At 42.0% G+C, this 13,330-nt stretch overlaps 2 protein-coding genes across 2 annotated transcripts in view; one reads left to right on the plus strand and one right to left on the minus strand.

Moving 5' to 3' along the window:
- LOC148368316 (uncharacterized) overlaps positions 1 to 13,330 on the minus strand; it is a 310,091-nt gene that overhangs the window by 201,139 nt on the left and 95,622 nt on the right. The gene's annotated exons all lie outside the window — the stretch shown is intronic.
- Positions 5,087 to 7,751, plus strand: LOC148368333 (uncharacterized). The gene has a single exon (XM_088330382.1). It carries the CDS (start codon positions 5,153 to 5,155, stop codon positions 6,215 to 6,217), a length of 1,065 nt encoding a protein of 354 aa, XP_088186508.1. The 5' UTR covers positions 5,087 to 5,152; the 3' UTR covers positions 6,218 to 7,751.

Raw genomic sequence — 13,330 nt, forward strand, 5'->3', positions numbered from 1 at the left:
AGGTTTGTCCTTTTAACTGCCGAGTTGGAGCGACACTTCGTGGCGTTTTTTCGTTCAGACTTGGAGAAAATGTGCTCCAGTGCTGAAGGATCTTTTCAAGAGAAGCTTCGGGGAGCCAAAGAGGAGACTGAGCGAGAACGTCGAGGGCCGGACCCTGTTTCCAAGCAGCTCGGGGCAGGTCCGTCATTTTCCCTTCCGCTACAGTGACAATGCTTCCCAAACTTTTGCAGGCTGGCCCAAAAATTCCACTATTCAAAAGAAAGAAAGAATAGTGGTTTTAAATACAGTTCTCTCAGCCTTTGACTGTAAATGACTCATTTTTCACCTCGGGCAAACCCTAAAAGTGCAGGAAATGAAATGAGGCTCTCGAGTGATTCGTATAAAGTAACGTGAAATTTTCAATGGCTCCCTGAAATTTTTCACTCAAACTAAAAAGCAAAAGTGCTCGAATTAAAATGAAGTTAAGCAGCAACTCGTATGAAGTCGCATAAAAACTTCAATAGTTCCCTGATTTATTTACTTTACTTTAAATACCTACATGACTTAAAACCAAAAGTGCATTGCAATTTCAACCGGGTGGATTTTACACAACCATGTGGAAATGTCAGGGTTTGGTGCCTTCAGTCCTTCTTGTATCCAAAAGAAGGCAGCTTTACCACATGTTCCAGCCCCCTCCACCTCTTGCAATTAGACAATCAATACCCCTGGCTCCCACCTCAGTTTGCTGAACCGTTTCTATTCCCGTTGACTTTCACTCACCAAAACATCAAGCTTCGCCTCCCACAACTTCCTCTTTCAATTGCCTTCACGTTATAGTTTCTCCACTTCAAGACTTGCCACGAATCTCCAACATCCTCTTAAGGGTATTCCAAAGTCTCCTTTTCAAAATTCTCTCCTCCCCAAGAACTTCCCTCTCAAGTTTTCCCTCCTTGTCCCAAGACCTGCCAATTCTAGCGTTTTCTTAAAGGTATTACCAGGTTACCTATTTTCAAGATTCTCGCCACCCAAAGATCTCCTCTCAAGTTTCCCTCTCAAGATCTCCTCCTCTACTACCCAAGTCCCACACCCCCTTTTCGCCGGTACAGTTTTTTGTTGTTGCTGTTTAAATAAACGTCTCTCAAGTCAGGTTTGGGACTGTCCGACACCTCGTGACAGGAAATGTTCCTATCTCGACTTGAGACACACTCATATTTAATAGCTTATGAGTAACCTCATACTTTTTGTTTCCTCGTCCTTGAGGGAGAAGGACGAGCTTAGAAGTTTGCAAGGTTCAGGCGTTCTGACTTCAGTGGAACCTCGGTTCTCAACCATAATCCGTTCCAGAACCCTGTTTGAAAAATGATTTGTTCGATCACCGAAATCATTTGTTCCATTAAAAATAATGTAAATCGTTTTATTCCGTTCCAACACCGTGAATGTTTACCATGGGCGTAAACATAAAGCTAACCCAGGCTAATCGTACGCTATCGTAGTCTTCCGTACGAAAGATTACGTTAACATGTACGTGTAAAAATAAAAAAAAAGGATGAAGAAAAGAATTATGAATATGATTTTTTACCTTTGTGGTGGTCAGTAGAAGGCGCAGGCGGACGGTGGGGAGAGGATCAGACACTCGCACACCTCCTTCATATTTTGCTATTATTTCTTTCTTATATGCAATAGTTGTACGCATTACGTACGCACCTGTAGCAACTTTGTTGCTTGCACCGACTTTCTTCGGAGGCATAATTAGGGGCTTAAACACTTCCTACACCTATATTAAAAGCGAAAGCAAAACAAAGCACGTCCGCACGCGATAACAGTCCGTCACGAAAAGAGCAATCTACGCCCGTACGCCCCTCAGCATGGTACCCGAGCGTACGCACTCACGCATTACCGGCGTTCAAACTCCAATTTTTTGACCGAACAGCGAAGCAAGAATTTCTCGAAATCTTCGGTCGGACTCCGATTTGTTCCAACTGAGAGGCGTTCGAAAACCGAGGTTCCACTGTATTCAGATTGGCACCTGGACCAGATGCCTGCTACTGTAGAACCTGCTGCATCTTTTGAAATTTTGAGACAGGAAGCTTGATCTTTCTACAACTTACTCTATATTTAATGTTGAGGTTTACTGTGTATTATGCACTGAGGCCCTTGCAACACCCATTGCAACCTGCTTAAATGTCTTGAACTCTGGAGAGTGCTATCTTTTTCAGATCAAACCTTTTCAACTAAACCAAAATGTAATTTAAAAAATAAATAAATAAAACAAACATTTGTTTAAAATTGCTTCTTATCAATGTCGTGTTTTTTGTTTGTTTCAATTGTGAGTGTGTTTTTTTTTGGTCAACTTTGTCTTAAATTTGACACTCAAAGGCATTCAAAAAGTCTTGAATTTAACTTGCCTTAAGCTGTAGGAACCCTGCTGTGTTCTGTGCGTCCCTTTGTGAGTTTCTGTGATTAAAGGCGTCACAAATAAATGCGATTTGACTTGTGTGTTGCAGACATGGGTGAAGAATATCTTCCTACTGCGTGGCAGGAACCAGAGTTGCCAGGAAGTGTTGACAAGATACTCCGAATTGTGTTGAACAGAGCAGGTTGGTCGTTTTACTTTCTGCAATACGAGATATTTGGCCGTCGACGTCCACCGTACTTTCCTTTCAAATAAGTTTCAGGCTTCTGTCTCGCTCATTCTTTCAAGATACATAAAGTGGAAAAAAATAAGTTTTTTAACACCCTGCTATTTTGCTACATCTCCCACTTAGAAATCATGGAGGCGTCTGAAATTGTCATCGTGGATCCATGTCCACGCTGACACAGATAAACTAAAAAGAAAAATGCATTATTTTTTTAACAATTTATTTGTGTGATATAGCTGAAGATAAGTATTTTAACACCTGAGAAAATGAATGTCAATATTTGGTACGGTAGCCTTTGTCTGCTATTACAGAGGTCAAACGTTTCCTGTAGTCTTTTACCAGGCTTGCACACACTGCTGGAGATTTCTTGGCCCACTCCTCCACACAGATCTTGTCTAAATCAGTCAGGCTTCTCGGCTGTCACTGAAAAATCCAGAGTTGGAGCTCCCTCCAAAGATTTTCGTTTGGGTTCATGTCTGGAGACTGGCTGGGCCATGCTAGAACGTTGATATGCTTCTTACGGAGCCACTCCTTGGTTTTCTTGGCTGCGTGCTTCGGGTCATTGTCATGTAGGAAGACCCAGCCACGACCCGTCTTCAAAGCTCTGACTGAGGAGAGGTGGTTGTTCCCAAAAATCTCACAATACACTGCCCCAGTCATCCTCTCTTTAATGCAGTGTACTTGTCCTGTCCCATGTGCAGAAAAACACCCTCAAAGCACCCCCATGCTTCGGAATAAGGATTGCACTCTTCATTGTTCTTCTTCCAAACACGCTTAGTAGAATTATGACCAAAAAGTTCTATTTTGGTCTCACCTGACCACAAAATCTTCTCCCACGACTCCTCCGTATCATCCAAATGGTCATATGCAAACTGAAGACGGGCCTTGACATCTGCTTGCTTAAGCAGAGGAACTTTTCGTGCCATGCATGATTTCAAATCATGACGTCTTAGTGTATTTCGTACAGTAACCTTGGAAACGGTGGTCCCAGTTCTTTTCAGGTCAACTCCTGTCGTGTAGTACCGGGCGGATTCATCACCTTTCTTATTTATAAAATTCATATTAATTTCAAATAATGTTTTTTTTTAAACCCAGGAGGGACAAATTAAACCCCAGCAGCCAGCCAGAGACTTCCTATGGTATAGAAAAACGGTTGTGTGTTTTCTAGTGTTGCCCTTGCATCATCCATTATGGCCTGGTCAAGGAGAAGACCTCACAAGTGGCTCATTCTCAAGGTTTCTTCATTTTTCTCATGCTGGATTCAGTTTTACCTTGCCCTCGCGTAGGTTTCAGGGTTTCAGATCATGGGATGTTGTCGTGGTGGTCTTTGCAGCCCTCTGCGAGTGTTTCTGATTAGTGCCAGACGTTTCTCTCAAATGGGAAGTGCCGATGCCAGCCGACGTTGGCCAAATTGACTCATTTTTGATGGCCTACAGAAAATCTAGCTCTGTAGCTAAACAGGAATAGGGCACACCAAAAGGAAGCTTTAACAGTCATCTTTCATGAGACAAAAGTTGATTTAGTCGATTTGATGACATTGCCATGTTTTTTGAAAATACTTGTTTCCCGGAAAACTGAGAAAAATGGCTCCTTGCCAAACGATGCATTTCAAGCAGAAGTTTCGCCTCGGTGCTTTTTTTTCATATCTATATTTTCGATACCTAGAATACCTAAACAATACTTTCCATAAACACAAGGGCATTTTGCTTGAAAAATAACATTTGATTGAGAGAACACGAAACTTATGCATGAACTTTGCAAAATTTCTCAGCCCCTGATGTCTCGGGTGCCGGATCACATGATTCAGGTCGTCATGGTGATCGCAGGGTCCTACGATACGTAATCCCAACGAAGGCCCTTGGTCATTTTTTAGAAAGAATAAAGATTTGAAGCGTTAACAGTCTGTACTTATATATTTGCTTTTCTCGTCACTGCTGTACAAAGTAATACAGCAAATAGAGGAACAAAACGCGGCACTAAGTGTCTACAAAGGAATCTGGTCAAAGCTACTCCTACCATCTAGTGATGATTTAATTCCCAGAGGCCTAATACTTACTGATCAGCAGCGCCGAAGCCTTTAGAATTGTTTTTACCTTTTGGCAATCAGAAACACTGCTTCTGAAAACGTACTGATATGTTACGGCACTGAACGAGTTAAGAGTAATACAAATAAATGTAACTTGTGTCTTGCAGACGTCAGCCAAAAATATCTTCCTACTGCGCGCCAGGAACCAGAGTTGCCTGCTGTTAAAATTGAGGAGGATCTGAAGCCTTATCACGTTAAGCAAGAAACAGAGGATGGGGAGCCTGTTCGCGTTAAAGAGGAGGACGATTTTCCAGTCTTGCTCGTGACCGGGGTCCATTCAACCATCCAAGATCAAGGTCAACCTGAAGATAACGGTTGGCAGGAGCCTCAAGGCATCAGGCCCCGTCAACACGTGGAAACGGATGACGATGACACGTCCCACTCGGCAAACGCTGAAGGTGGTAACACATGTTCTCAGTGTGGGAAAACATTCCGAAACAAGTATTATATGAAGTTGCATATGAACATCCACACTGGGGAGAAGCCTTTTTCCTGCTCAGTTTGTGGTAAAAGATTCACTATAAGTGGAAACTTAAAGAGACACATTAGATCCCACACTGGTGAAAAGCCTTTTGCCTGCTCAGTTTGTGGTAAAAGATTCACTTTAAGTGGAAACTTAAAGAGACACATTAGATCCCACACTGGTGAAAAGCCATTTGCCTGCTCAGTTTGTGGTCAAAAATTCTCCCAACAAGGACACTTGAAATTACACCAACTAACCCACACTGGCGAGAAACTTTTTTCCTGCTCAGTTTGTGGTAAAAGATTCACCCTAAATGGACACTTAAAATCACACGAACTAACCCACACTGGCAATAAGCCTTTTTCTTGTTCAATTTGTGGAAAACGATTCTCATATAATTGGAACTTAAAATCACACCAAAGAACCCACACTGGCAAGAAGCCTTTTTCCTGTTCAGTTTGCGGTCAAAAATTCACCCAAAACGGTCACTTTAAATTACACCAACAAACCCACACTGGCGAGAAGCCTTTCTCCTGCTCGATTTGTGGTCTGAAATTCACTGTAAAATCAAGCTTAAAACTCCACGTAAGAACCCATACTGGCGAAAAGCCTTTTTCCTGCTCAGTTTGTGGTCAAAGTTTCACCCAACTTGGACACGTGAAATTACACCAACAAACCCACACTGGCAAGAAGCCGTTTTCTTGTTCAGTTTGTGGTAAAACATTCAAACAGAAAGGAGGCTTAAAAATGCACACCAGAACCCACACTGGCGAGAAGCCTTTTTCTTGCTCAGTTTGCGGTCAAAGATTCACCCAAAATGGAAACTTGAAAAAACACCAAGTAATCCACACTCAAGAAAACCCTTTCCCCTGCTCAATTTGTGGAAAACGATTCACCCAGAGTAGAAGCCTAAAAAAACACACACTAACTCACAGTGGCGAGAAGCCTTTTTCCTGCTCAGTTTGCGGTAAAAAATTCACCCGAAATGAAAATTTGAAATTACACCAACTAATCCACACTTGCGAGAAGCCTTTTGCCTGCTTAATTTGAGGAAAACGATTTTCTCATAAAAGGTACTTAAAAACACACAAACACTAACCAACACTGGCGAGATGCCTTTTTCTTGCTCATTTTGCAGTTAAAGATTCAGCCAGAGTGGGGGTTTGAATGTACACACTAGAACCCACACTGGCGAGCAGCCTTTCTCCTGCTCAACTCGTGGAAAATGATTCTCACAAACGGGAGCTTAAGATCACACCAAAAAAACCACACTGGCGAGGAACCTTTCGCCTGCTCAGTTTGTGGTAAAAAATTAACCCGAAACAGACACTTGAAATTACACCAACGAACCCACACTGGCTAGAAGCCTTTCGCCTGCTCAATTTGTGGTCAGAGTTTTACCTTAAGTGGAAACTTAAAGACACACGTTAGAACCCACACTGGCGAGAAGCCTTTTTCTTGCTCAGTTTGTGGTCAAAAAATCAACCAAAATGGACAATTGAAATCACACCAAAAAAACCCACATTCATTCACAGGAAGTGAGCAGACTCTCCAGCTGTATAATAAAGATTTGAAACCCCAAAGTCTTCATAGGGATGCAAAAGATTAATTAATCTCATATGTGTCATGTTTCTTAATAGATCATCGATATCATTGTCTGTCTGCATAAAATATTGCCTTTTATCAACAATTATCACTATTAGTGAAAGCTAGAGCTATTGTTGGTGATGGGAATGAGTGGAGAGGTGTCGTAATAGGGTAGTGGGATGTTTGGGTGCATTCTAAGGGATGGGCAGGGCACCTGTATGATGCGGCAAGGTTAAACCAATGAAGGCTGTCGGGCCCTGTTTAACTAAAGAGTGTGTTGTTTCACCCTTACCCGAGTGACACGGCCGCTTTCTTGTGTCCCGTTTCATCCGGAGGGACGAAAGCATGACCGACTTCGGTGCCCGGGTGCCTTACTTGTTTGGGCATTTGGGTTGGCCATGGTCCAAAATTGTTTGTGTGCGTTTTTTGCTATATATTCCCTTTTATTTTCTTTGTTATTGTATGAGTTTGTCTTGCTGTCGGTCACCCCTCCTGGGGGATATGACCAAGGTAGACAGATAGATAGATCATTATTATAATAACAAGATCATCAACCTAGAGCCCCAAAGCTTGGAGAGCCTGTGGTTCCCTCCGTCCCTGTCGAAAGGATTAGAAATATCCTCGTGAAGTCCACCCCCAAAAGAGATACGAACCTTTATTTCTTTATTTTCTGGTTGGCTATGTGCTGCTTCTCACAAACCCCTTCCATGAGGGCTTTTTTGTTCTCAAAAGCACACAGAAAGGGTTAGTGCAAAAACCTCTTTGGTGTTTTGGGCCAATAAGCCATTTTGGTACGCTATGAAAACAATCCTTGATCATTGAAATGAGTTTATTATCTTAAAACCGGGTTAATTGATGGGTACTGTTAACCTGTTGCATAATTTCTTCCACCTTCCCCCTTGCTAACACTGAGTGCTTGTGTTAACAATGTGCTTTTTTCTTTCGTTCGATACAATTTTTTTGTCATGTGAATAAAATGTATCGTGTTAAAATTAAACGTGCATCATTTGTGGGTCGATGTTATTGTTCTTCTGGACTGAGCAATCATTATCCATATCAACATACTACAAAATCGATCATTTAAAGCTGAAAATACATTGTGTTTAAAGTTGCATCCTTCATGATAAATACTCGCTATTTCTTATGAATTTGTTGGAAACCGAGAGCACCGCCAGCTGACTGAATTAGTTCTGAACCAAATAGATATAATTTAAAGCCATTTGGAAATGTGTTGTTATTTTGGCCATAAAAGAGTCAGAAATCATGTCACGAGTGATGACTTTTGCCACATTTTTTTGCCAACTGAAACTTAACTATACCAGCTAGATGGTAGTGTGCCCGCTTTGAGACTGGGAGGTCGCTGGTTCGCGCCTCGGCCGAGTCATACCTAATTGGTAAAATGGCGGCGCCCTCTGTTGGCTGCGGCTGCATCGGCTCGCTACAACGGGTCAGGTGTATCGACATTTCGTTCTGTGTACATTGTTACAAAGAATGACAATACAAAGGAAATTATTATTATTATTATTATGTGTTATGTCAAGACAAAACAGAAAAGGGACTTGGATTTTCCTGGACCAAAATGAAGTTGAGTCTGGAAATCACCATGACCACATTGTAAGGCAACATTAACCTGAAATATGAATATGAATAATATACAGCACGTGACCCATCAGTAGCCCAATTCGTTCCCGCTTTAACAATCAAAACTAATAGGTCCGTCACGCCATTGACCATCCGCAATTTGCTTACCAGGAGAAGGTGGGAGTGGAGGATGCTATAGTCTACATGTTTCACCGATCCCTCTCTCACCTGGATAGGGCTAAGGGGGCTGTGAGGATTACATTTTTGGACTTCTCCAGTGCCTTCAATACCATACAGCCTCTGCTACTGAGTAGGAAACTGACAGAGATGGGAGTTAGCTCACACCTTGTAGAATGGATTACGGACTACCTGACAGGCAGACCCCAGTATGTGAAACAGGGGGGCTGTACATCGGACACTATGGTTGGCAGCACAGGATCTCCGCAAGGGACCGTGCTCTCTCCGTTCCTATTCACTCTGTCCACATCGGACTTTCAGTACAACTCTTGAGTCCTGCCACGTGCAAAAGTTTGCTGATGACACTGCGATCGTGGGATGTATCAGAAGTGGGCAGGAGGAGGATTACCGGAAATTGATTCAGGACTTTGTCCAATGGAGCGACGCAAACCACCAGCACCTGAACACCACCAAGACCAGGGAGATGGTGGAGGACTTCAGGAGAACTAGAACTCACCCGGTTCCTGTAACCATCAAAGGAGAACGTGTAGAATTTGTCCAGACCTACAAATACCTGGGTGTGCAGCTGGGCAACAAACTGGACTGGACTGCCAACACAGAAGCTCTATGTAGGAAAGGCCAAAGCCGACTTTACTTCCTCAGAAGGCTGGCCTCCTCCAACATCTGCAAAAAGCTCCTGAAAATATTCTATGAGACAGTTGTGGCAAGCGCCCTCTTCTATGCGGCAGCGTGCTGGGGAGGCAGCGTCATGAAGAAGGATGCCTCTCGTCTCAATAAACTGGCGAGGAAAGCGAGCTCTGTTGTGGGCACAGAGCTGGACAGCCTGACAACAGTAGCTGAGAGACGGGCACTGAAAAAGCTGCGGTCAATCATGGACAATTCATCACATCCATTACACAGCATTATATCCAGACAGAAGACCAGTTTCAGCAACAGACTGCTGTCACTCTCTTGTACTACGGACGGACTGAAGAGATCTTTTCTTCCTCATGCCATGAGGCTCTTTAACTCTACCCGGCAGAGTAAAGGCCCACATTAAACCACACCCCCTACATTGCATATTACCGAATTTTATTGTGATATGTATTCTGTGTAGCACTATCTAGATACTCTATATAACACGCTGCAGTGGGTATTAGCATGTCACATTGGGTATTCGTATATTGTATTCTTTTTGCTTTATTATTGTATTGTTCTCAGCTCAGGGATTCTGCTGGAAATGTGAATTTCCCTGCGGGGATGAATAAAGTATCTATTTATCTATCTAATAATGTTCAAATGAGTCCGATGCTTCAACTCTTGGCATTCGAAATATCAAGATTTCATAATGTACTCATCCCTGAAACTCTGAATCTGATGTAGCTCACCAAGGACATGGTCTTGCAGCCATGAAGTTCCACGATAGTGGGGAACATCCGCGTGAGTCCAGTGAATCCGAGCGTGTAAAAAGTTTTACTCCATAACACACCATAATACCCATGGATAAAAAAAAATCAGTCGAAAAGTATCTCTGCCTTGTTTCTAGCTGTATGTTTGGACCCCTAATTCCCGTTTACAACTAAACAGACTTCTAACACTATTTTTTTAGAGGCCGTTAACCTCTGAACTTTTGATGGACAACTTTTCGGCCAATCTCCACATTCCAAAATCATGTACGTCAGGTTAAGTGGCCCGTCCAAATTGTCCCTAGGTCTGAATAAGCAGGTGAGTTGTCTGTCTCTGTGTGCCCTGCGACTGACTGGCAACCAGTTCAGGGTGTCCCTTGCCCACTGCCTGATGATTTTGCTGGGATGGGCTCCAGCACCCCCGCGACCCTACTGAGGATAAGCGGTGCAGCTAATGAGATGAGATATATATATAATGTGTGTGTTTGTATGTAACAGGCGTAATAATTACTTTTGTTGAAACTCCTGCTGAAATATCATACCTGTCGCACTCAGGGCTCCATGCCCTTACAAACTGTCGTATTTTCCCTTACAAAATACAAAATAATCTTACACCATATTTTTTTATCAAATGTGTTTACTTATGTAGTTTAACATGTTATATTGTACATGTGTTTCGTTGTATCATATATATTCTTCATTTACATTTTGTTGTGGGATACCGAGTTGCTCGACATGAATGAGCCTTATTATAAAAAAAGTTTAAAAATGAATTAGCTTGGACGTTCACTGTAGAAGAAAGAAATAGGTGCAAATAGAATGAAGTAGAATTTACTTATTCAAATTATGAATTATTTTTCTGCATTAAATGATTGTTGGTAATATACTGATTAAAGGGATAACCACAAAGCTGTCTTTTTTTCATTTTCGCCTTTTGTACTTCCTTTTTTTCTTAACTTCTTTATATAACATCATTATTCGTAATATAATGCATCAGCGCAGGTGAGCCGTTTGGGAGCCGGCTCCCTTTAATCAGTTGGGCCGAAAAAGCCGGTTCTCTAAAAAGGGGCGGCCTTCCTTTCACTACATCATACTGCTTGCTTTGTTTGCAACGAAAAAAACGAAACCGAGATAGAGGCTTCCGCGGCGAACTCTATTTACTTAATTGATTTGCCGTTTCGTGATAGTCGGTGTATACCGGATGTTACTCATCATTGACAAATTTGCGTTTTTCTGTACAGATTTTCTTGTACGTCGTACACGTTTTAAAATGCATCATAAGCGTAATTTGTACGGCAAAACAGTACAGGTTGACTGGTATGAAAAATATTTATATAGTAGCAGAAAAGGGTAAGAGAAGTACCGGTATATCACCGCTAGATCAACCACTAATCGTGGGAGGAGATTTTAATTGCATCTTAAGTAGGAAGGATAGAAAGAGGAATGATGAGGAGTTTAAAGTAGATAAAACATCAACTTTATTACAAGACATGTGCCGGACATTTAAACTGGTGGACTGTTTCAAATCCATACATCCAGGAGAGGAGGGCTTCACCTGGTTCAGTAGTGACAATGCCAGAGCCTCTCGAATAGACTACATATTTACGAGGGGTTTAGCACAGAGTGATGCAAGATTAATTCCAGTTTTTTTTTCGGATCACTTGCTACTGTCCTGCTCTTTCTCATTTCCTTCAGGTATGACTGTTGGGAAGGGTTTGTGGAAGTTAAACTGCTCCCTGCTGGAGGATGAGGCTCTAGCCGCACAATACAGGGAGCTGTACAAAGACTGGCAGACCCTTCAAGACTCGTATGATTCACGAGCACAATGGTGGGAAATGACAAAGAAACGAACACAGACCTTTTTTAAAAATGCAGGGAAAAACAAGAAACTCAAAGAGATGAAACGCATGTCGGGACTACAAAGAAGACTCCAACGCTATTTCATCCTAACAGAAAAGGGGATGGACTTTAATGATGAAATCAAAGAGACCAAACAAGAACTAAACGCTTTGGCGGAAATAAAGAGCAAAGGCATCATAATAAGAAGCAGAGAAAGAGAAATAGAAGAAGGGGAAAAATGTACACGCTACTTTTTAAAAAAAATTATGGGCAAAAATGAGGGGATTTTTAAACTTCAAAACGAAAACGGGCAAATAACAAAGGAAAGTAGTGAAATAACCAGATTGGTCGAAGACTACTACAAAAAATTATTTGAAAAGAAAGAAACATATGAGAATGAAATGGGGCATGTATTAGATCATATTTCAAGATCAGTGCGTCAAGACCCCTTTTTAACATCGGACTTTACCCAAGACCAACTGAATGATTGCATAAAGACTATGAAAAAAGGCAAATCACCCGTGGAGGACGGACTCAACCTCGAATTTTACCGGACTTTTTGGGATATTTTAGCACCAGATCTGTTAACTGTTTTTAACGAATTTTCCAGTCGAGACCATATGCCAGACAGTTTCAGAATCGGGATAGTTACTCTATTGCACAAAAAAGGAGACAAAATTGACTTAAAAAACTGGCGACCCATAACGCTTTTAAACGTGGACTGTAAAATTTTCAGCAAGCTTCTAGCAACACGAATGTCTGTTGTCTTGGGAGACTTGGTTGATCCAGACCAAACCTGTGCCATTGTGGGAAGGAAGATCAGCGACAGTCTCATGCTGATCCGTGACACCATTTGTTATGCAAGAGACAGAAACATGCGACTAGCGGTCCTAAACCTAGACTTTGAAAAAGCCTTTGATCGAGTCTCGCACCAATACCTCTTCAGGGTATTGCAAAAATGTGGTTTTCCCCAAAGATACATCAATTGGGTAGGACTGCTATACCGAGACATCTACAGCAAATTCATGATTAACGGGAATTTATCGGAAGCAATCGAGATCAACTGCGGTGTACGTCAAGGTTGCCCTATGTCTCCCCTTCTCTATGTTCTTTGCATTGAACCTTTGGCACAAATGTTAAGAAAAGATAGATTTGTCGAAGGCATCAATATCCCAGGAAGTGGGGGACAAATTACCAAGTGTGTTTTGTACATGGATGATTTTAATATTTTGTGTACTGACCGCGCATCTGTTGAAAGAGCCCTTGACTTGACTGACCTGTTTGGGAGGGCGTCTGGGTCAAGGCTAAATAGAGAAAAATCACAAGTCAAGTTTTATGGAATGTGGAAAGAGACAGAAAAGGCAGGACTCCCGCTGACGGTGTTAAAGACAGACCAGAAAATCCTAGGGATAAAATTCAATGCGGATGGAGGAGGCGAGACCAACTGGGATGACGTGACAAGGAAAGTTAAGCAAAAACTTGTTTTTTGGTCACTAAGAAAACTGACAATAGAGGGGAAGGTCCTAATCATCAAAGCGATCATCCTCCCAATGCTTTTGTCAATCAGTTTAAT

This window comes from Urocampus carinirostris, chromosome 3, assembly GCF_059441175.1.
Source record: "Urocampus carinirostris isolate Australia breed hairy pipefish chromosome 3, RoL_Ucar_1.0, whole genome shotgun sequence".
In the NCBI taxonomy this organism is placed as follows: domain Eukaryota; kingdom Metazoa; phylum Chordata; class Actinopteri; order Syngnathiformes; family Syngnathidae; genus Urocampus; species Urocampus carinirostris.

Coding starts and splice junctions, on each gene's coding strand:
- LOC148368333 (XM_088330382.1), top strand. CDS start 5,153: ATGAAGTTGCATATGAACATCCACACTGGGGAGAAGCCTTTTTCCTGC.